We start from the raw sequence: 24,276 nt of genomic DNA, 5'->3' as shown, positions 1-24,276 counted from the left end.
TATTTTTTCTATATATTTTTATATTATAATATAATATATATATATTATAATATAATATTATTATATTTCAACTAATGCTGTCTATTTACTTTGTTTTACAAATATACATTTGAAGCCCAACTGAAGTTTTGCCATGAGCACCTAATATTCACAGTTATTGCTCCCCACCATTGGCCTCAAGAGCCAATAAATTGGCAGCAGATTACACAGGGCAGTGATGTCTGTATCGCTAGATAAACAATTTTTGATGAAGGGACAGGACGCTTCGAAACATGTGAGCTCAGTGGCTGTACATCACACACAGATTTGGTCCCCCTCTAGTTCCAGCTTAGGACACTTTTGCAGTTTCTCTTCCGTGATCACTACTACTGCCGCTTCCAGTGGGAGGACCTTCTACGTCTGCTGGGGGGTCTTGACATTCATTGGGTTAAGATATTGTTGGTGATGTTCACCGATCAAGCTTCTTCTATGTAGGTGCAAATTATTTTTTTCTGGTACATACATTTTTATTGTAATGAGCATAACAACATGACAACCATTCACCCATGCGGGGGTATAGTATATCAAACATAATGAAAAGACATGGGTTGAGAGAACATGAACAGATAACTTTTATAGGTATTGAATGATCACTGAGCGACCTAGGGAAACAAACCGAAGGTCCAAATGAAAAAATAATAATAATTGTTTTATTAATAAAGATTTTTTTTTTCTTATACGATCAACTGTGTTTGTTTCAGTTTTACGTGTATATTTTGTCTGTGGAACTATGTACTGTACAGTGCTGCAAAGATACTTATGCCTCGTACACACGATCAGTTTTCCAGATGGGGAAACTGTGAGGAGAGATTTTGGCCGGCAATCCCGGCCATGTGTATGCTCCTCGTAGTTGTTCCCATGGGAAAACTGCCCAAAAACCGCCGGACAAAAAAAGAAAACCAGTTCTCTTTTTCCCGCCGGGAAAACCGGCAGACTTTTGCCTGAAAGTTTTTGGCAGTTTTCCTATGGGAAAAACTCAGATGGAGCATACACACAGACAGGATTCCCGGCCAACGCTCCATCGCAGTTTTCCTGTAGGGCAAACCGGCTGTGTGCTTTGCCCTCACGATTTCCGATGGGAACTTTTCCCGTCGGAAATCCTGTACGTGTGTACAAGGCTTTAGAGTTGTCTGCTGGTTGCAGTAAAGTGTGATACAAGTGTGATAAAGCTTCCAGGGAAGTCCAAGAGATAACAGCCGACTTGTGCTGTGAATGTTCAGAGGACACAATAATGCTGGATCCAGCATTATTGTTTCCTCTGAACATTCACAGCACAAGTCAGCTGTTATCTCTTGGACTTCCCTGGAAGCTTTAACAGCCGACTTGTGCTGTGAATGTTCAGAGGACACAATAATGCTGGATCCAGCATTATTGTTTCCTCTGAACATTCACAGCACAAGCCGGCTGTTATCTCTTGGACTTCCCTGGAAGCTTTATCACCACAGACTGGGACTGCCCTGCCACTGGAACATCTCCTGGACGCACTTACCTGCTACATGCCTGTTTCATCCACTATCTTGTAAGTGTTTTTAACCCCTTTAGGGGATATTAAAAGTTTTATACTTCTGCACTTAGAGGCGCCTTGTTTGTTTTTCTGTTTCCATTAGAGATTGCTTGTCTCCCCGAGTGCTGCCTAAAGTGTGTGAAGATTTGCTACCCTCTCCAACACAGACTTCATCTGTCAGGATTCAAATGCTTGGAGCGCCCTGGATATACACATTTTTCTTGATGCAGTGCATTATGGGTTCTTCCTTTTTTTTTTTGGTGGAGAATCAGTAGACTTTTGCTGGCCAAAATGCGAATCACCAACTTCATGAATCTAGGGCAGCAGCAAACCTCATCCCTAGTTGTAAGGACATTCGTATGTGGTTATGTAATGATGAATGGTGAAATGTTTAATGTTGAGAAAATTCTGTCAAACACTAAAGTAATGTAACAAGATCTATATTTGACAGAAATATTGGGAAATACCCAGTAAAGATGTCATCTACTGTATAATACCTAGAATTCTCAAAATGTTCTTGGTAAAACAAGCAATTTATGAAATGAAAGGCCTTCTTCCAATAATTTGGGGGAACATTTTTGTTCAGAATTGATTCCTGAATCCTGACCAAGGCATGTCCCAGGTGGGTACCTTTATCCAACAGCTAATAGGGAAGTCAAAGGTGTGCTCTGGGAATTCAGTTCAGAAGAGTGGTGTTCAAATACTGTTAGAGATCTATTACTTATTGCATCTAAAAGTGCCAATACTGACAGAACACAAATACTTTGATATTTTTAACAGAACCATTTCTAGCTTAAATCTTCATTTGTTTCTGGTCTCCTTGATCACTTCACTCTCACATTCAGCATATCGCTTCAGAAGTGGCTGATATATCTGGAGAAAAACATGGCACAGTTAGGGAGTTAACTTTTTTAACCAAAAAAAAACAAACATTATTTTTTATACAGTATAACTAAAAGAGTATTTTGATATATTTTCTTATCGGGATTAGAAAATAAAATGTAATTTTCTTTGTTAGTCAAGTGAAATATTTCACAATAATACTACATATTTTAATTTTAAGTCTCTAGCTGGAGCTGTAGTTTCTAGGCTGCTTTTCATGTGTTATAGGACTATTGTTAAAGTACAGCTAAAGGCTCCTGTATGACAGTCTAAATAAGTCCCAAAACCCAGGTACTACAGTATGTGATGCCCAATCCCTATTAGGAAAAAAAATAACTTCCTTTACCTTCCCTGACAGAGCCAAATCCTCCTTAATTTCTGCCTTATGTGTCTCACAGTGGGAGGCAACAAATCTGCAATACATTGGGCAGGATTGGGTGTGCTAAGACCTCTTTCACGCTGGAGCGTATTGCAGGCGTTATAGCGTTAAAAATAGCGCCTGCAATACGCCCTTAAAAATCTGTCCCCATTCACTCCAGTGTGAAAGTCCAAGGGGCTTTCACACTGGAGCGGTGCACTAGCAGGACGGTAAAACAAGTCCAGCTAGCCGCATTTTTGGAGCAGAGAAGGAGCAGCATGTTTCCCGCTCTTCCTCCGCTGCTGCCCATTGAAATCAATGGGACAGCGCGGCTACACCGCCCGCAATGCGCTGCAGTGTCGTAGCGTTGTACGTCACAGCGTTTTGGACAGTCGGAATTTGGTGTGACGGTGTGTATGCAAGACAGCCTGAATGGAATTCCGTCAGAAAAATCCGTCTAAGTTTATCCCAACGGAAATTCCGATCGTGTGTACGGGGCATAAGAGATCGTACAAAAAGATAGCGTAGATATTTTTTATAGGAGCAAATAGAAGAGGACAGAGCAGCAGAGGTAATGTGGAGAACAGACAGACAGTGCCTGCGGCCAGCAGGAGATAGAGACATCAATGAGAACTTTCCACAGAGTCTTCTGCATAATAGAAATAGCATACATTACAGCTCTGTTCCTTGAGAGCACATACACAGCAGTATACCTTAATCCTTCAAACAGAGAAACAGATTTAACTTCACATTAGTGGGAATGTAGCACAATCCTCATGTAAGATCAACTGGAAACAAGATGCAATAATATACATACCTTGTATGTGTAGGCTTAGCCTCTTTTCACACTACTGAAGCCCAATGTGAGGCATATGCACATTTTGTGCATAGGGCAGCCAATATATTTTAGTGGGCTGCCTTAAAAATGTGGCAAAGAAGCTCATGTATCTTTTTGAGCTTCAAGCATTTTTCACGTGTCCTTGTGCGCACAAAACCATGGTTCTCACTTGGCGTGTTTGGGGTGAATGAAGGAACGCTCACAAAATCACACCATTTTGCCAGCATTCACATGCTACACTAGTTTGAATGTGGATTTGTAATGAAAATTTTCACAGTTTTTATATGTTTTGCATTTTATTTGAATGTGTAATGTGCACTAAAAAACTTCAACAGCCAATCTATCTTGGTCAATGCCAAGCAGAATACTTGATCCGTCCCGTGAACATGTTACCTTTTCTGCGTTAGGCTTCGGCGTAACAACTAACTTGTGCTGAGCTGGTTTAAAAACATCCGCAAAGGAAGTAGGTGATGACTTCAAGGCATGACCTGGAATGCAAATACAAAGTATAGTTAGTACTTCCTTTAGCACCAAATGGCAAGGACACTAAAGTTAAATAGGGAGCTAAATGTTGTTAAAACAAACAACATTTTTTTTCATTTAAACATAACCATAATACATGATTGAAAGCTACAGACCGGGTAAAGCAAAAGACACAGAGCCTGTTAGTGACTCTATTACATGTGATTGCTAAAATGGGCAGTCCCAGTGATCAAAAAGGTAAACATAGCTTAGGTTTAAATTTGAGAGCTCTCCCTTTCCTCCTCTGTTGCTGATTCTCTGATACTCTTCCTTCCACTTTTGCCAGTACCTCTCTACCAATCCCGTGATTAACACTGCTCCCTCTAACTACCAATGACAGGAGGCACACTGAGCACCAAGAAGGGACACACAGACTAACATTGAGCAGTGAGGGATACATAAAGAGCTTATTGACCATAAAAGGGGCACCCTAACCACCAGGGTAGGTGGGCACAAACACTGCCAATGTAGTAGAAAGATAAAATAAAACTCACTCAGAAGAAAGTGCTAAACGGCCATTTTTTAGGTGTATGACTCAAACTTGTATCTCAACATAGCAAACAATATGACTCACACCTGTTTCTCAACCTGGCAGACAATATCAACCTGTCAATATTGGCCAAGGTATTGTGAGTACTGTCTTGGATCACATCAAGAATACAACTCAGGTTGGTGCTATGAGCTGTGTTTCACTTTAGATGCTCTGAGCTGAAAGTCTTTTTTAACCACTTCCCTACCGTAGGATGTCATATGACGTCCTGGAATTTAGGGGGGGATATCTGAATGATGCTTGCAGCTACAGGCATCATTCAGATATCCTTCTCTTCTGCCGGCAATTCTGCGTACTATAAGAACAATCAAAGCGGCAGTTCTGCCGCTTCATCGTTCTTATAGGCGGCGGAAAGGGACCCCCCCCTCCCGCCACCATCCGGTGGTTCCCCCGGGCTCTCCCGTGCCATCGGGGGCCCGGAAAATGAATCGGCCGGTGTCAGATGGGGACCATAGAGATGACCGTCGGATGTCCGGGCGCGATGTTATGACGTCACGCCTGGGTACCTGGAAGTAAACAAAACCGCAATCGTGGCTCTCGGCATGAGTTCAGTGGATTTGTTTTCCCAATCCCATGCTTTCCAGCCTGGAGGAGAGATGCAGGGTCTTATTGACCCCGCATCTCTCCATAAAGAGGACCTGTCACTAACAATTCCTATTACAAGGGATGCTTACATTCCTTGTAATTGGAATAAAGGTGATCAAAAAAATTAAAATGTAAAATAAAGTTCTGTACCTAACTCTCTCTTGTAATGTTTACCTTTGTTTTTAATGTATACTATTAAATTATGGAATACAAGAATGTATAATATTGAATGGATACGTTGAAATTTAAAGTAAAATACAATTTGATAATAAAAAAAAAGTAAAATAAAAAATTAAAACGCCCCTGTAACTCGCGCTCAGAAGCGAACACACACGTAAGTCCCGCCCACATATGTAAACGGTGTTCAAACCACACATGTGAGGTATCGTCGTGTGCGTTAGATCGACATCAACAATTCTAGCACTAGACCTCTTCTGTAACTCTAAACTGGTAATCTGTAAAAAAAAAATTAAAGCGTCACATATGGAGATTTTTAAGTACCGAAGTTTGGCGCCATTCCATGAGTGTGCGCAATTTTAAAGCATGACAAGTTAGGTATCAATTTACTCAGCGTAACATCATCTTTCACATTATACACAAATTGGGCTAAGTTTACTGTTTTGTTATTTTTTAATTCATGGAACTGTTTTTTCCCCAAAAAATGGCGTTTGAAAAATGATTGCGCACATACTGTGCGAGATAAAAAGTTGCAATGACCACCTCTTTATTCCCTAGGGTGTCTGAAATATATATATATATATATATATATAGAATGTTTGGGGGTTCTGAGCAATTTTCTAGCAAAAAAATTATGATTTTTACATGAAGGAGCGAAGTGCCAGAATTGGCCCGGTATGGAAGTGGTTAAATGATGTTCCATGTTTCTTTAAATACAATGATAGAGTGCATTCAATGCCTTTTTTTGTTATTGTTGTTGTTTTTAAAAGAGTGTGAACATGTTGGAACATCACAATTTTTTTTATTGCTAGTTTTTACAAAGTACTTTTGGTGGGTTCTGAAGCTTTTATCAAGAGAGATAAACGTGAAGATTTTTGTGCTGCTTGTTTCCCCACTATGAAAACACATCCTCTAGCCCTGGTAACCACTATCACCATTACACCAATTACAAATAGTGGTGTCAAATACATTTTTTAGAACTATTACCAGCAACATGATGTGCTGCAGTGCATTCTCTGTAGAGTACCCCGAGGCATCTTGGGATGCATGAGGTCAGTATCCCAGAAAGATGCGACCAACTGGGATGTCATTCTCACCTAGGTTAAAATCTAGGACGTGCTTGGGCCCAAAAAAAAGGCATTTAGGGAAATAAATGTCAGATTGTGAAACTGGTGAGTCGGGGCAGGGGGGTAGGTGTGCAGTAAGCGAATATGGGTAAGCAGGGTCAAGGTCTGTTTAAATAATGTCTTTTGAGGCATTTTGTTATATCTGTTTGATAAGTGCAAAAAAAAATGTTGATCTTGTCAGAAATTCAAAGCTCTTATGTGTCCTGTGCACACTTCCTGTGTTATGTCAAAGATGCTATTTAGCACTCCTAGTTCTCATCAAGGAATACAAATTAATTAGCTTTAATGTCGTAAAGATCTGAGAGTGGGGGTGCTGGAGTAGTATAGCAAAGGACACTGAGAGAAGTGGCACCAATCAATCCATAAAAAAAGCTGTGTGTCTCAGCTCACAACAGGAAGTTAAACAAGTATTTCTCTGTACTTGCAAGGTGGAAAGCGTGACATCATACTGCATCTCTCTACCTTGTCCAATCAAAGAAAGCTTTACATTCATTCAGTGGCTGGCCTTTTGTGTTCAGAATTCAGCAGGGCAACCTGGTACAAGACCTGAAAGCAAGAGGAGTAGCGGTAGGGTGACCACATTTCCAAACTACCATTCAGGGACACCCTCCCTTCCCAAAAATCAGCTTGTGCTGTAACGAATCACAGCACAGTGATACAGTGATTGGACACAAGAGGCGGGATTTATGATTTCTTCAATCACAAGCAGAGTGGGATTGTGCTCCTCCAGGCATTCCCGGCCAGGACAAGTACTGTCAGTGAGTTAGGCTGGGTTCACACTACTACACTACTTTCCTCCTACTTTGCTCTGCTACATTGGTCCTACATTTATCCTACATTGGTCCTACATCCATCCTACTTTCATGAACAGGATACTACTTTGGTCCGACTTCAATGATATTCAATGGGCCTGAAGTAGGATCAATGTAGGACCAAAAGTAGTACAGGGAGCATTTTCAAAGTCGGACCGACTTGTGTAGGACGCTACAAGACGCTCTCATAGGGAAACATTGAACACAGAGCAAAGTAGGATGAAAGTAGTGTAGTAGTGTGAACCCAGCCTAAAGCTGTGATGTGGCGGCCTTTTTTTGGGAGCATCAGAATGGCCCCGGGGGTGGCTGTGTCAGTTTCATTCCGGAACACTGTATTGTCCTGGAATGAATGTGCCCGGGACAGACCTGCAAAATGCGGGACTGTCCCGGGCAATCTAGGACACGTGGTCACCCTAAGTAGCGGTGTCTTCTTCAGTGTTTTCCAGCCTCCAGAGGCTTTGGCCAAGTATAGGATATGCATAATTACATTGGTCTAAGCTTGACCAGTGTAATTATATATAAAATATCATACCTGGAATTCATCTTTAAGTTTTTGACAAACTGGGGTTGGGCCAGGACTCCTGCCAGCTTTTGTGGAAGTACTTAAAGTCTTACTAAACCCAGGACCTTGCATTCACTATATCTGGTCAACCACAGTACACAGAACATGGAAATGTATTTATTTTAGTACAGTGCCTTGAAAAAGTATTCATACCCTTTGAAATTTTCCACATTTTGTCATGTTACAACCAAAACATAAATGTATTTTATTGGGATTGTATGTGATAGACCAACACAAGGTGGCACATAATTGTGAAGTGGAAGGAAAATTATAATTTTTTTTACAAATAAATATCTGAAAAGTGTGGCGTGCAATTGTATTCAGCCCCCTTTACTCTAATACCCCTAACTAAAATCTAGTGGAACCAATTGCCTTCAGAAGTCACCTAATTAGAAAAGAGAGTCCACCTGTGTGTAATTTAATCTCAGTATAAATACTGCTTCTCTGTGAAGCCCTCAGATGTTTTGTTAAAGAGCCTCAGTGAACAAACAACATCATGAAAGCCAAGGAACACAATAGATAGGTCAGGGATAAAGTTGTGGAGAAGTTTAAAGCAGGGTTAGGTTATAAAAAAAATATCCCAAGCTTTGAACATCTCAGAAAGCACTGTTCAATCCATCATCAACAAATCAAAAGGGTATGGCAAAACTGCAAACCTACAAAGACATGGCCATTCACCTAAACTGACAGGCCAGGCAAGGAGAGAATTAATCAGAGAAGCAACCAAAATGCCCATGGTAACGCTAAAGGAGCTGCAGAGATCCACAGCTCAGGTGAGAGAATCTGTCCACAGGACAACTAGAAGGCCCCATACACACGAGAGAATTTATCCGTGGATACGGTCCAGCGGACCGTTTCCACGGATAAATCCTCTCAAAGATTTCCATCTCAAAGATGGAGTGTACTCACCATCGCATTGAAATCTGCGCGGAAATCCTCTGGCGATGACGTGTCGCGCCGTCGCCGCGATTATGACGCGGCGACGGGCGCAACGCTGTCATATAAGGAATTCCACGCATGCGTTGAATCATTGCGATGCATGCGGGGGATCCCTTCGGACGGATGGATTCGGTGAGTCTGTACAGACCAGCGGATCCATCCGTGGGATCCGATTCCAGCGGATAGATATTCTGTGCATGTCGACAAATATCTATCTGCTGGAATTCGGAAATATCCGCGGATAAATATCCGCCGGAGTGTACACACCATAGAATCTATCCGCTGAAACCCATTCGATGGGATTTATCTGCGGATAGATTCTATGGTGTGTATGGGGCCTTAGTTGTGCACTCCACAAATATGACCTTTATGGAAGAATGGCAAGAAGAAAGCTATAAGAAGTCCTGTTTGTAGTTTGCGAGAAGCAATGTAGGGGACACAGCAAACACTTGAAAAAGGTGCTCTGGTCAGATGAGACAAAAATTGAACTTTTTGACCTAAAAGCAAAAGCTATGTGTGGCGGAAAACTAACACTGCACATCACCCTGAACACACCATTCCCACCATGAAACATGGTGGATAGCAGCATTACATTGTGTGGATGCCTTTAGCAGAGATAGGGAAGCTGGACAGAGTTGATGGGAAGATGGATGGAGCCAAATACAGGGCAATCTTGAAAGAAAACCTGTTAGAATCTGCAAAAGACTTGAGACTGGGGCGGAGGTTCACCTTCCAGCAGGACAACGACCCTAAACATACAGCAGAGCTACAATGGAATGGTTTAGATCAAAGCACATTCATCTGTTAGCATTGGCCCAGTCAAAGTCCAGACCTAAATCCAATTGAGAATCTGTGGCAAGACTTGACATTTGCTGTTTACAGACGCTCTCCATCCAATCTGACAGAGCTTGAGCTATTTTGCAAAGAAGAATGTGCAAGTATGTTACTCTCTAAGGGCCAGATCCACGTACAGCAGGCGCAACTTAATTTTTGGGATTTAAGTTACACCGCCGCAAAATTTCTACCTAAGTGCCCGATCCACAAAGCACTTACCTAGAAATTTTCAGCGGTGTAACTTAAATCCGTCCGGCGCAAGGCGTGCCCAATCTAATGGGGCGAGTCCCATTTAAATGTGGCGCGCTCCCGCGCCGGACGTACTGCGCATTCTCCCGACGTGCTTTGCGCGAAGTTACGTTGCGCCGAGTTTTGTGAATCGCGCCGGGTAAAAAAAGTTGCGTCGGGAAAAAAAAGAGATGCAGCGGGAAAAAAAAAATGTTTAAAAAAAATTTGACAGCGTCGCGGGAAAGAAGGGTCTACTTTTACATGGTGTACTAACTTTTCACTTTGTAAAAGCAGCCCTAATTTTGCATTTGCAAACTAACAACTTACGGAGACTTCACGAAGGGAAACCGATTTGTGGATCTCCGTAAGTGCTAATTTGCATACCCAACGCGGAATTTCGACGAGAAATGCCCCCAGTGGTGGCCGAGGTACTGCATCCTAAGATCCAGCAGTGTAAAACAATTACACCTGCCGGATCTTAGGAATATCTATGCGTAACTGATTCTGTGAATCAGTCGCATAGATAGAAACAGGGATACGACAGCGTATCAGTAGATACGCCTGCGTATCCCTTTTGTGGATCTGGCCCTAGATGTGCAAAGCTGGTAGAGACATCCCCAAAAAGACTTGTAGCTGTAATTGTAGTGAATGGTGGTTCTACAAAGTATTTACTCAGGGGGCTGAATACAAATGCATGCCACACTTTTCACATATTTATTTGTAAAAAAAAAAAGAAAAAAGATTCTCCTGTGGCAGCTGGTGCTCCAGTGCACCCCAAGCTCACCCTATTGTATGCCTATAGAGCCTCTGGCTCTAATCACATGCTTAACCACTTAAGCCCCGGACCAATATGAGGCCTAAAGATCCAAGGTGTTTTTACAGTTCGGGACTGCGTCGCTTTAACAGACAATTGCGCGGTCGTGCGACGTGGCTCCCAAATAAAATTGGCGTCCTTTTTTCCCCACAAATAGAGCTTTCTTTTGGTGGTATTTGATCACATCTGCGGTTTTTAGTTTTTGCGCTATAAACAAAAATAGAGCGACAATTTTGAAAAAAATGCAATATTTTTTACTTTTTGCTATAATAAGTATCCCCCAAAAACATATATAAAAATTTTTTTCCTCAGTTTAGGCCGATACGTATTCTTCTACCTATTTTTGGTAAAAAAAATCACAATAATCGTTTATCGGTTGGTTTGCGCAAAATTTATAGCGTTTACAAAATAGGGGATAGTTTTATTGCATTTTTATTTTTTTTTATTTTTTTACTACTAATGTCGCCGATCAGCGATTTTTTTCATGACTGCGACATTATGGCGGACACTTCGGACAATTTTGACACATTTTTGGGACCATTGTCATTTTCACAGCAAAAAATGCATTTAAAATGCATTCTTTATTGTGAAAATGACAGTTGCAGTTTGGGAGTTAACCACAGGGGGCGCTGTAGGAGTTAGGGTTCACTTTGTGTGTGTTTACTACTGTAGGGGGGTGTGGCTGTAGGTGAGACGTCATCGATCGTGTCTCCCCTATAAAGGGGATGACACGATCGATACGCCGCCACAGTGAAGCACGGGGAAGCCGTGTTTACGCACGGCTCTCCCCGTTCTTCAGCTCCGGGGACCGATCGCCGCACTCGAGCGGCGATCGGGTCTGCGGGACCCGCGGTCCCGGAGCTTCGGACCGGGGCGCGCGCCCGCGACCCACGGCTGGGTACAAGTACAGGACGTATATATACGTTGATGTGCCCAGCCGTGCCATTCTGCCGACGTATATGTGCAGGAGGCGGTCCTTAAGTGGTTAAAAAAACACCCCCTCCCATTGGAATACATGCATCCAGCGCCCCGAATGTAGATTAGGTGATTTTATTGATCAAAGCACACATTTTATAGGCATAGAGCCCACATGGCTGCTGAACATACGGTTGGTTATATATATATGGTTGTACTCTTGATGCTAATAAATACTGTGTTTATTAGATCTGACTGGGAGCATCACCTGGATCACATCCTGATCAGCATGTCAACAGAGAAGGTTATACAGCATTACTGCTGCTAGGTGACCAGCTGGGGGTTCAGCTCTCTACAACCAATAGTGCCAGCCTTCCCCTGCATGCACCCATAATGTCACCAGCACTAGGTCCTAATAGACTGCCGCCGCTGCCAAGGAGACAGATGCCAGACACTGTCAGACTGTTGAACAGTTGTGCCATACCTTTTTATTGTTACCATCCAAAAAAAAGTTGGCTATATGGACATTTTAAAGGTTCCCACACACATGCAGAATAACCATAGAGAAGACTGATATTATGACTTTTCTGGTAGTATCTGCATTTTTTAGACAAGGTGGAAGAGTGAACGGTATAATCCTAAACAACTTTTATAACATCGCAATGGACAGCCAAATCAGGATGGATACCAACAACGGATAAGAAACAAGTTCATGCTGCCTTGATTCTTGGCTTGTATGGGCTGCTTTAACGAATAACTCCCCTAACACTCGCAATCATCTAACTCTTACCAAAATGTTTTCACATTAATTGGATTTAGTTTAACCTTGTTTCAAAACCGCAGATCGCTCTGAAACAGCTAATCTTGCTTGATCAGTTTTTAAATATTGTTGAAGTGAAGATTGATTAACGAGGAGATGCAAATATTGACAGAAGAAAGCCAAGGTCACCTTATTCCTTCAAGGACAATAAATCACAATGTTCTCTAGAAGGGATTTAATGCTTACATTGTTCTCTACAACCTGATCTTGTATTCATAGTATCATTTTATTAGTCTTGCACAAAGCACATTATTACAGCGAGACTTCACAAGACTAGGCAAACAAAACGTGGAAGCTGCAGGGTATGAATGCACTGAAAATGCTGACTCCTGAAGCAATTAACAGACAGACCTAACGTAGGAGTGATTTCAGCACAATGCAATATAGAAGGTATAAGAAACATGCCATATATATTGAATGGCATACAATGGTAGGATATGGATTCTGCCTTCGTAAGAGCCTTTATGAACATTATTATAGAGGACTCCTATAAGGCCAGAAATTTGTGCAGTGCTTTACAATAAAAAGGAAGACTGTGAGCAAGTACTAGAAAAGGGTAATAATAACTGTGTACGGATAAGGTATTGGAGAAAGTAAAAGTTCAGTTGTTAGGTTGGGGCAAAATAGAATTCCTTGAAAAGATGGGTTTTCAGGAATTATCTAAAAGCAGATAGAGTAGGAGAAGGCCAAATAGATTGAGGTAGGGAGTTCCAGGTGAAGAGCGAGGCTCTAAAGCAATCCTGGAGAGCATGGGAGGAGGAGACTAGGGAGTTAGAGAACAGGAGGCCTTGGGAGGAGCTAAGTGGACAGTTACTGTGATATTTTGAGATGATGTTGGTTATGTGGCTTGGGAATGGGAATCGGAGCTGTAGATGGTTTTAATTTTTATTTTATTTGTTTCATAACTGAAGAATAGTAAATTGTGTTTACTTTGCTTCCGTTTGTGGTGAACAGGAAGCTCTGTAAAGAGCTATTCCTGTCCATTCATTCTGTGCAGCTGAGGCCATGTGCTCAATCTCATTTCTTTGTCTCAAATGTGAAGCATCAGAGGTCTGTTTAGACCCCTGATATTTCACCAAAGCCCCCCAATGGGGCTCCTAGATAAAGTGTAAAAAAAAGTAAAATTGTAAATATTTTTTTTTTAATAAAAATAAAATAAAATGGTAAAAAATAAATAAATAATAAAATAACAAAAAAAAAAAAATCTACAGACCCCCATCCACTGTCCTACTGACCCTGTCTACTGCCATACTGACTGACACCATTCACAGTCCTACTGTCACCAGTGGCAGAACTACCAGGGTCACAATGGTTACAGGAAGGGGGCACGCTGCAGAAAATGTGAAAGGGTCCAAGGGTCCTGCTTTGGGGCCAAAACAAAGGACCCCACAATGGGAGTTAAAGGCCCCAGGATTAGTGGGAAGGGCCTAGCCTCTGAGGGAAGGGTTCTAGCTGGTGGTCAGGGGGCTCTTCATGGTTTCTTGCACCAGGGCCCTGAATGTTTCAGTAACGCCTCTGGGCTGGGCATTAAGGTCCACCTGCCCTGCTGCCAAATACAGTGGTCATAATTTAATTAACCTGTGATTTGGTCATGTTGAAATGCATCCTATAGATTCATATAAAATTAGATAGTTACATGGTTATTTTAAGGTTGAAAAAAGACACAATTCCATCTAGTTCAACCAATAAGATGTTAACTAATATGTCAAGTTTAGTGTAAAAACCATGCTTGCTTTAAAGTGAACCTGTCAAGATACACAATATTTTCTTGTATGCCCTGGGAATTCCAAAAGGTTAACATATGAAGTGCACAAATACCTATTGCTATAAATCAACTGCTCTGTTATGACCCATCACATAGCACAAAAAAGTGTAATCCTTGATTCATCATCTACATATAGTACATATTTTTTATGGGTTTGAGACTCTCACGGATCTCAGAAAAGATGGTATGTGCACCCATCTAGAGATGCCTGTCCTTGCACCAAAGTCTAGTTTTTATTATTATTGCATTCAGCTGACAGGTTCACGTTATCTTCAGGAATGATAACATGTACTAATCACATGGATTATAGGCGTTTCCATTTGTGAGTATACAGTCCCTGACAAAAGTCTTGTCGCTAATGAAGCAATCAAGTTGTGAAACGTGTGAAGAACGCTATAGCTCCTCCTCCTATGTTTTATAACCCTTTAATAACATTATGTAATAAAATGTTGTGCTTTTAAGTCCATATACCTTTTCACTTTGCTCTAATTGCCACCTTTTTGTTTTTCTTGCAACAGATTTATGTTAAGTGGCCTTATCCTTACAACATGAGAAAAATACTGAACTACCTTAAAAACCAAAGCTAAACACATACGCTCTTCATCCTTGTATACACATCAAGAAGTGAGAGAAAAACAGGATTGTATTTAATTGAGGGACACAGTATTCAGATATATTTGAGAAATACAGTCACCTACAGGAAGATTTGGACAAATAAAAAACAGTGGCGTGTATGAAATAACCCCTACAAGTATGCCTCCGTTTTGTAACAAAGCAGTAGCAAAAACACGACCATAAACACAGAGGAATTGGACCTTTGTCTCTCAATATGCTGCAAAAAGAGCAGTACAAAAAAAATAAACATTTTTTTTCTTGTGAATTGGGAGATTCAGGATTCAAACACTTTTGGGGTGTACAAAACCAGTCAAACTGAGGGCGGGGGTAACACAAGAAACAAACAACTATAAACAAACTATGGACTTACTGATCAAAGAGCTGCCTATAGGACTTTATGTCCAAAGTTGGCTTTAGAGGAGGCCACCTGGTGAAACATGTAAAAAGATGACTAGCTAGAAGCCTTGCAAATCTAGGCACAGTTGCCTGATGCCAAAAGTCCAAAGAAGCTCTCACAGTAAAATGTGCTTGGGCAGGAAAAGATGAAACCTAATCTTGAAGACCATATGCTAGAGTAGTGATTTGTCAAAGCCACAGAAAAAAAAGTGTAGTTCAAGCTGGTTCACCTTTACAGGGACCATCAGGGATTACAAAGAGAGAGTCATTATTTTTAATGGAGGCTGTAGCTGCAAGGTAGACATGTATAACTCTAAATATATCCCGACAATGAAGGGAATAACCTTCTGATATACTGGGGTCAGATGGAGGGATGGAAACACCAAGCCAAAAACACCTTGAGAACGTTAAGGCTGTAGGCCTTGTCCATTTCCTTGTGCAGAACCAGAAAGGGTTAATTACAGGTCAAAGTTGCCAGTTCCGAAACATGCTTTGCAGAGGTGATGGCAACAAGGAAAACAACCTTGTGAGTGAGCATGGGAAGTGGAATATCCCTGACTGGTTCAAGTACTTAAGGCTTATTGTTGATCCAGGTCTGATTGTAAAGGTCAGGGTTCATCCCATGGAGTATTTTCTGGGATGAAAGTGTCTTTTTCAGGAAATGAACTTCCCGGCTTATATATTGTCGAAAGCATAGATTCAGAGAGGCCCTTCTACCTCAAGGCCAGGACTTCAATGACCCCGCTGTTAAACTGTGAAGCTGAATGGTAAAACAGTGAAGGGGCAGAAGATATGGTTGATCTGTAAGAGCCCACAGAGCATCTACTAGAAGTCTAATTGGATACAAATTCTACATCTGCCTGGGCCAGTGAGGCACTATAGGGGTCACCAGAATGCCCTCCATTTTTATTTTGTAAAGCAGGCAAAAATTTAGATTTAGGTTGAGGGATGGTATAGATCAGGTTGTACTGCCAACAGAGCATTGCCTACTTCCACCGGATGATCTCTGAACCCAGAGACAAATCTGCACATTTTGTTGTAGAATCTGTTGTCACCCATTTATGAAGCAGATTCTAGAACACATCTGGATGTATCCCAGACAGCAAGTAATTGTGCTGCAAGTTTGAAAATGACTTGCTAAGCTCTGGCTAGACCTGAAAGGCTTCACAAGTTTGTTACACAATTGCAGCAAGTCTGCATTGCATGACTCCAGATCAACTTTCTTTGCAAACATTCTGCAAGTCTGCTGCAAGTTCTGGTTGTTATGTTGTGTAATAGTCATCCCACCACAGGGGTCACTGTGGCTGAATTTTCATCATTGCTTCCTGCTATGTGTAAGGTTTTTCTTTAATTGGTGCTGGGGCGTGGTGTGCAGAGAGGTGAGTGGTATCCATGAGATCTAATATGGAGTTCAGAGAGGTAGATATCAAGTGACCAACCCTAATATCCCATTGGTGGAGCACAATGTTGACTGTTTTATTTTTCCTTGTTTATTTGCTAGCAGCTCACCTTAAATAAAGTCCACAACAGGTCTAGTGGCGCTTTTAAGAGAGGAGAGTGGAGTGAAATGTCATTTTCCATAAAGGATCCATATATTAAAGCCATGTCAGACCAGCTGTGGATTTCGATGCAGACGAGAAGAGGAGAGTGGAACATGAACTGCCATTAAGAATTTGTATACCAAAGCGCCACTAGACCTGTTGTGGTCTTTATTTAAGGTAAGCTGCTAGGGCACACTCCTGGTGGATGCCTGGATGGTGGGAACAATTGTATTCACAACTTTCAAGACCTGTTTTTTGAGCATGTGATCTTCACATCTCATTACTTTTTGATGTACATGCACTTTATTATTTGGGGCTTATTTTATTGTTTTTTATGTAAAATCAGATAAATACCTGCCTTTGATTCGAGCATGTTTATCACTGTTTCACATATTATCGTATATTATTGTATTTTTTTGCTTTTTTAAATTAGGGATAGTCATTTATGCATATTTGTCTTTTTGCTGTTTAGCTTCATGAATTAGTGCAGTTTATCACTGTTTCACATATTGTATATTATCACTGCAATTTTTGTTTTGTGCTTTTTTTTTTATTGTATAATTTGTATTGTTTTTGAGAATGTTCTTTTTATATTATTAATGCTCTTTTTTATGTTTTGTTAAATGTTCATCCTAATAAAAAAAAAATAACTAAGATACAATCCAGTGTTATATATTGATTTTATTCAAATATTTTAATAAATGTTTTTATGAAGATCAGTTTTGTCTTAATGCACTATTCAGTGAACTGAGGTACATTTTTTAGGGAAATGGTAAATTATAGGCCAAAAAAGCTGAACTAAAAGCGAGCTCTTGCAAAATGGACTGCAAATATTTTAAACACATGAATTTTTGATGCATGCAATTTACTAATGAATAATATTTTCTTGCACTAAGCACTTTTTGTTCACCGTGTCAGCACACCATTTTTTATTTTTAACAGTATTTGCTTTTTAATTGTTTGTTTCATAGAAACAAATAATTTATGTATGATAGATTAATTATTTTATGCAAAAACAACACTGGGGTTATCATTATATGACTGTTGGATTGAATGTATTTCACATGTGTACAGTAAGGGATTAGGTTAATAGCAGTGGGTTCACTATCATGATTATATATTTGCGCTGCTTGCTTCTTTTTTCTTGCCAAAAATGGAGACTTGCATAACTCTGGCCATAGACTTGCGGGGCTCATTCTGTCGAATTGCAGGGATCTTGCTATAGACTTGTGGGGCTTTTGGTGAGACTTGCAGGGCTCTTGCTGTAGACTTACCACTGTAACTTTGCTCATGCTTGAGACTTGCCACGCAAATTTGCTACAAATTGGAAAAGTGTCAACAAGAACTTGTGCTTCAAGTGCTCTGCAAGTGTACAACTTGCCAGGGAAGATGTGCAGCAAGTTCACAAGACTTACAATTCAATACTGCCACAAATGTGTGGCAAATTATCCTTGCTATCTGGGATGGATAATTTCATGATGCTGCTACCTGAGTTAAGCCTCGTACACACGCACGGTTTTCTCTGCGTGTGTACAAGGCTTTGAGGTTTCTCGTCAAGAAAACTGCCCAGAATCTCGACGAGAAAAATCGAGAACCTGTTCTCTATTTTCTCATTGTAAGATTCTCGCCGAGAAACCCGAGCGTGTGTATACTTACATCTCCATGGAAACCTGCACATGCTTGAAATGACTTTGACGCATGCGCGGTAGCTTCCAAGGAATAGGTAGGGTGAGGCAAGATGACGGCGACGGCATCCATTGAATGTGATGAGCGCATGCTCGTCGTACTCGATGATGTCACCGCATTCGTGCCATTCAAAAGAACGGCGGTTCTTTTGAATAGCCCATGTGTACACTCGGCCAGCAAGAGAATCTTGCCAAGAATCTCGTCAGGAAAAACAACGTTTTTTCCTGACGAGATTCTGGGCCGTGTGTACAGGGCTTAAGTCTGTCAACTGTCCATGCCTGAGATGTGAACAGCAAACAACGCTGGAACAGTACGTTCTTCCCAAAACAGAGGCCTTTCCCCTTCCCATGACATGGAAAGACTTCTGGTTCCTCCCTGATGGTTGGTATATGGTGTGGCAGCATCCGATCCCACTAAATAAATAAATAGACCCTGTGCCTAGGTGTAAAAATAAATAAATGAATAAAATTTAACTTATATGTGAAATATCAGCTGCAGTGATAATGTACGCAACCAGAAATACAAATGTATAATAAAGAAAATTACCCCACTTCAGTGTGTTTGTGACAAATCAATACACAGACCAATGAACAGGTTGCTAATAGCAACAATACAATGCATCATAAACCAGTCTATAGCTGAAAAACATTTATCAAAAAAAATATAACAGTGATTCTTCTTATAAGTGCTGTGCTCTTTAGTCAAAATTCCAGTGCTCTTTTTCACTCATGCTCAAGGTGCCATACATAGATGTACACTCACCACAATTTTTTGACCACCTGTCTCTCGTGTGGTTTACTGTGCTTTTTGGGGGAATCCCCTGGATAATCACTGGCACCTGCAGGACACCATAATCTCTAGTCCTCAGGCATTGGCTGAGAAAGAGGAATAACAGGGAGAGGGCTCATAGCGTAAAACTGTTAAACTGTTTATTTAAATTTAGGGGGTGAAAATACACACACATGTGGTTGTGCCTGATTATACCTGGCACCGGGTGTGTAAAGAACATGTGTGCGGTGGGGCCCAGGAGATGCGGCTTGTGCCCTAAGATGACGTCATCTTCAGCAGAAGTTGCGTCACGATGACGCGAAAAGGCCTTGACGCGTTTCAATCATCAATGGATCATCATCAGGATGAGTTTAATCTCAATTGGGAAACCTTCTAGTTGAGATGCCCAGCATTGTAGATATATCCAAAAAGCCTTAAGCTCCAGAATGTTGATCAATATTCAGAATACCCAAAAAGAAAAAAAGAAAAAATATTGCGCTATCTCATAGAGGTTAATAATAAAGCTGCTAACACAGCAAAAGAGATCAAAAGTTGCTAGTAAAATATATGTGGAAAAAGTGTAGCGCTAACAGTGAATCAATTGTGATAAAACAATCTAAATTGTATCGTGCAACACCACATGTGAACTAATGGTATCGGTGATAATTAAAGTCCATAAATCCTTGACTGGATAAATGAATTGAATCAAACTATGTTGAAAGACGTTCAATAACTGGATAAATAAACAAAATCCAACGGTGAGAAGTGAGAAGTCCACCACCACTTATGACAAGGGGCTTACCGGATGGATTGGACCCAGAAAGGCATATACCTACTAGGCCAATCAAGCTTTGTTAAAGATGATACACTGAAGAGGGTACACCATACACGTCTTGCGATTCGGTATTATTGAAAAAGAGACCTCAGGCAGACAATTCAGGAATGGTTCCCAGCAAGCAGCGATATTCAACAGATCACAAGGAGGGCATATCGATTATTCAACCGATGAGTATGTAAAAGAAAAAGTGGGGCGCACATAGCATAATTCCGTAAAAATCAATATTTATTTTAAAAAGAGATTAACTCACATTTTGCAATGATAAACCAAGCTCATAAAATTAGGATAGCAGGAACAACAGCAGTCCATCCCATGATTTTTACGGAATTATGCTATGTGCGTCCCACTTTTTCTTTTACATACTCATCGGTTGAATAATCGATATGCCCTCCTTGTGATCTGTTGAATATCGCTGCTTGCTGGGAACCATTCCTGAATTGTCTGCCTGAGGTCTCTTTTTCAAGAGACACTTTTTCCACAATATTCAGAATACCTCCTAGTGCAGTGGTAATCAACCCTGTCCTCAGGGCCCACTAACAGGTCAGATTTTATGTATTACCTTGGGGAGATGCAGACTAGAATACTGCAATCACTGAGCAGCAAATTATATCACCTGTGATGTATTTCAGTTATCTTGCAAACCTGGCCTGTAAGTGGGTCCTGAGGACAGGGTTGATGACCACTGTCCTAGTGTACTAGTCCTCTTCACTGACAGGACGTCAAGTCCTCCTACTCCATGGTGATGATCTTCTAAGAGATCAGAAGGAAGCCTTTCTCCAACTCCAGAGCTGGATTTCTGAGCCACCTAGCTAGAGATAACCTGGTCTTTGGTGTCAGGTGAATTGTTTGTCCGGAAACTGATCAGACTTGTCCCACAACAACAGGAAGTTGAGTTTAAGTGAAACTAGGCATATGAGCTGGCCTCGAATAAGGCTGCCATCAGCCCCATGGAAAATCGACGACTAAAGAGTTCAGGTCCAGGAGTGGAGTGGTCACTGTTTTGTTTGCCAGTATCCAAATCCTCCTGTGGATAGCAGCATAAACCAAATATCTCTGAATCCTGTTACTCTTGATACACAACTGTTCTTATATACAGTGCAAATAAACAATGTGCTATACAAGTAAATAAACCCCATTGTGTACTTAAAAGTGGGGTATACCTGTAGTAGCCATAGGAGGTTTTGAGGGACATATAGATGAAAGGAAACACTGCTTATAAAAAACACATGACATTTATTGTTATGTACATCAAATAAAACAACATAACTGAATGCAATATTAACATTAAAACATATCTATTTTGGGGTGTACATAAATGTTTGAAAGCAATGTTATCCACATGTAGACGCATTTAGAGTGATCTTGATGAGTAGTACATGTGAATAATATCAATATAATGAAACCCACAATTTCTTTGGTAAAGCGAAGAGTGCAGCAATCTACTGGAATCCACACTCTATGAGGTGTCCTTTTCCCATAGAGGAAGAAAAGGAGAAACAAAGTCCTGATAGTAAGGTACCAAGCTTTAAAAGATGTTATTAAATATCAAGGTATGTTGTAGATAACATCAGGTACCCAGCGCCCTTTATTGCCTTTATTGGGCAAATGAGGAGACCTGTATTCCATGAGATATTTACAGGATATCTTGATGTAGAGAATGTTCTGATTAAACAATGTGATAAAGCTTGGATCCCATTGATGCAAACGTGATTTGTGCGTGACCATACAATACAGGCTGTGGAGACAGCCCTGTAGGTCACCTTCTTTGCCCAACAAAGGGTGATGGGTACCTGATGATGTTTTTACCAAAGAAATTGAGGGTTTCGTAATGGTAACTGGTATTATTCACATGTACTCCTGAGGAAGATTATGTGAACCGCATACATATGGATTACATTGGATCCAATTATTTGTGTAAACCACTAAATAGACATGTTATCATTTTAATATTTCATTCAGTTATGGGGTTTTATTTGATGTATAAATAATATTTCATGATTTTATATAAGCAGTATTTCCTTTCATCTATATGTCCCTCAAAAAGTCTTATGACTACTGTGGTACATTGGAGTTGATTTACTAAAGTCAAATATTCTGTGCACTTTGCAAAGTGCAGTTGCTCCAGAGCTTAATAAATGAACTAAAGCTGCACCCAATCACATGCAAGAAAAATGAAAAAAAAACATGCATTTTTGCTTGCACGTGATTGGATGCTGAAAGTCAGCAAAGTCTACCCCCATTTACTAAGCTCTGGAGCAACTGCGCTTTGCAACGTGCACAGTCTATTTGCATTTAGTAAATCAACCCCAATGTCTTTCAGCTACTGTATGTCTCTAATCACTGGGTTTAAAGCTGGAAAGAGAAAATATTCTAGTTCTCAGCTCGAAGTAAACTTCTTTAACCTTTCTCATCAATGGCGTTTCTGTTAAAAATGCATTGTTTTTCTTGAAATCCAGATTTGTAATTGTTCATTTATTTCACCAATCTCTGAACAATACTGTTCAGCTCTCATTAAACGCCATTAATTATCATTCTCCTTGCATGCTTACTGCTCTTTTCATATACCTAACAATGCTTCTCATTTTGTACTATTGTCATTTGCAGAAATATTTACTCTAAGAAAACAAATATGGTATTGCCAAAAGATTGACTTGAAATCTGCTAGTGTGACAAGCTTAACAAGAGCTCTGTGTTTTGCAGGAGGATTAGGAAGCAATAAAACAGCCAGTAATTTTTAATGAGCTTTCTTACCATGAGCTGCTCGATATGCACACCCTAGGCAGGCAGAGTTAGCAGTAGCAATGGTGTGCACTGGAGCATTGAATATGTCTGATAAGACCTGCACATAAAAGAGAAATACAAAAATGAAATCAGTTTGCATCACAAATTATACCACTGAGATAAGAAGCAAGATTCTTCTTGTTTTTATTCTTAGCTTAAATACAGAATATCACTCTACTTTCTCTATGTATAGATACTTCTGTCATTTGCTGCGAACTGGTGTAGCACTTGTTCTCTGAATATGTGAATGGTTTCCTTGTTTGCTTGTGAATAAGCCCACTCACATCATAGTGGCTGTAGGTGGCTCAATGTTACCAATCCTTTAAAGTTCAACTTTAGGAAACACATTTTTTAAAATAAAATAAAATAGTCCCACAACAGATAATAAAAAAAAACAGCTCTGACTGCAAAACTTGCCTCCTCTCCGACACTGTCCCTGCAATAACCCTTTCCTGTCACTAGATGTCCTCAGTATTTCAGGTTAATTGCCACCCAGTGTCATTCAACCTGTAAAGCCCCGTACACACGATCATTTTTCCCAATGGGAAAACTGAGGAGAGCTTTTGGCTGGAAATCCCGGCTGTATGTATGCTCCTCACAGTTTTTCAGACGGGAAAACTGCCCAAAAACCACCGGACAAAAAAAGAGAACCAGCTCTCTTTTTTCCCGCCGGGAAATCTGGCGGTTTTTGGCAGTTTTCCTATGGGAAAAACTGCGATGGAGCATACACACGGCTTGGAGCAACGGAGTCCGCCTGTGTGAATGAGGCCTATATGTACAAAATTTTATTTTTGGTTCAATAGTGCATATATCATATATAATATTGTCAATCCAATTGGTGTTAGTAAATATAGAATGTATCTTTCTCTCATTTCTGCAACCACATGGCAGTAAAAAGTATAAATCTTTAACATTTTAATAGAGCTGCTGTGTATTGCTTGACAGGTGAGAAACCAACTTTCCAAATAGCATCTCTTTCCCCTCGAGCTACAGATTTGCTTTTGTAATAAAACCTTGTACTATTTACCATTAAATCTCTTGTGTCTTGCCTCTACTTTATGCCCTTCAAAAGTATGAGGCATCTCACTTAGCTTAAATGCCCCTCTATGCCGCGTACACACGATCGGAAATTCCGATGGAATTTTCCATCAGAATTTCAGATAAGGCTGACTTCCGTCAGTCTTGCCTACACACTGTCAGACTAAATTCTGACCGTCCAAAACGTGATGACGTAAAACACTACGATGAGCCGAGAAAAATGAAGTTCAATGCTTCCGAGCATGCGTCGACTTGATTCTGAGCATGCGTGGATTTTTCATCGACGCAATTCCACACAGGCGATGGAAAAAAGTCCGATGGGGCCCACACACGATCGGAATT

At 40.6% G+C, this 24,276-nt stretch overlaps 1 protein-coding gene across 1 annotated transcript in view; it reads right to left on the bottom strand.

Moving 5' to 3' along the window:
* Positions 1-1,913: 1,913 nt before the first annotated feature.
* XYLB (xylulokinase) overlaps positions 1,914-24,276 on the bottom strand; it is a 208,994-nt gene continuing 186,631 nt past the window's right edge. The window contains exons 17-19 of the mRNA XM_040352754.1: positions 22,867-22,954; positions 4,015-4,109; positions 1,914-2,416 (exon numbers count right to left, since the gene is read on the bottom strand). Of these exons, the coding sequence (XP_040208688.1) occupies positions 2,345-2,416; positions 4,015-4,109; positions 22,867-22,954 (255 nt within the window). The 3' untranslated portion in view covers positions 1,914-2,344. The remainder of the gene's footprint in view (positions 2,417-4,014; positions 4,110-22,866; positions 22,955-24,276) is intronic.

The sequence above is a fragment of the Rana temporaria genome, chromosome 5 (assembly GCF_905171775.1).
Source record: "Rana temporaria chromosome 5, aRanTem1.1, whole genome shotgun sequence".
NCBI classification, from domain to species: domain Eukaryota; kingdom Metazoa; phylum Chordata; class Amphibia; order Anura; family Ranidae; genus Rana; species Rana temporaria.
Note: the sequence above shows the minus strand (reverse complement) of the source record. Positions and strands in the feature narration are given on the sequence as shown.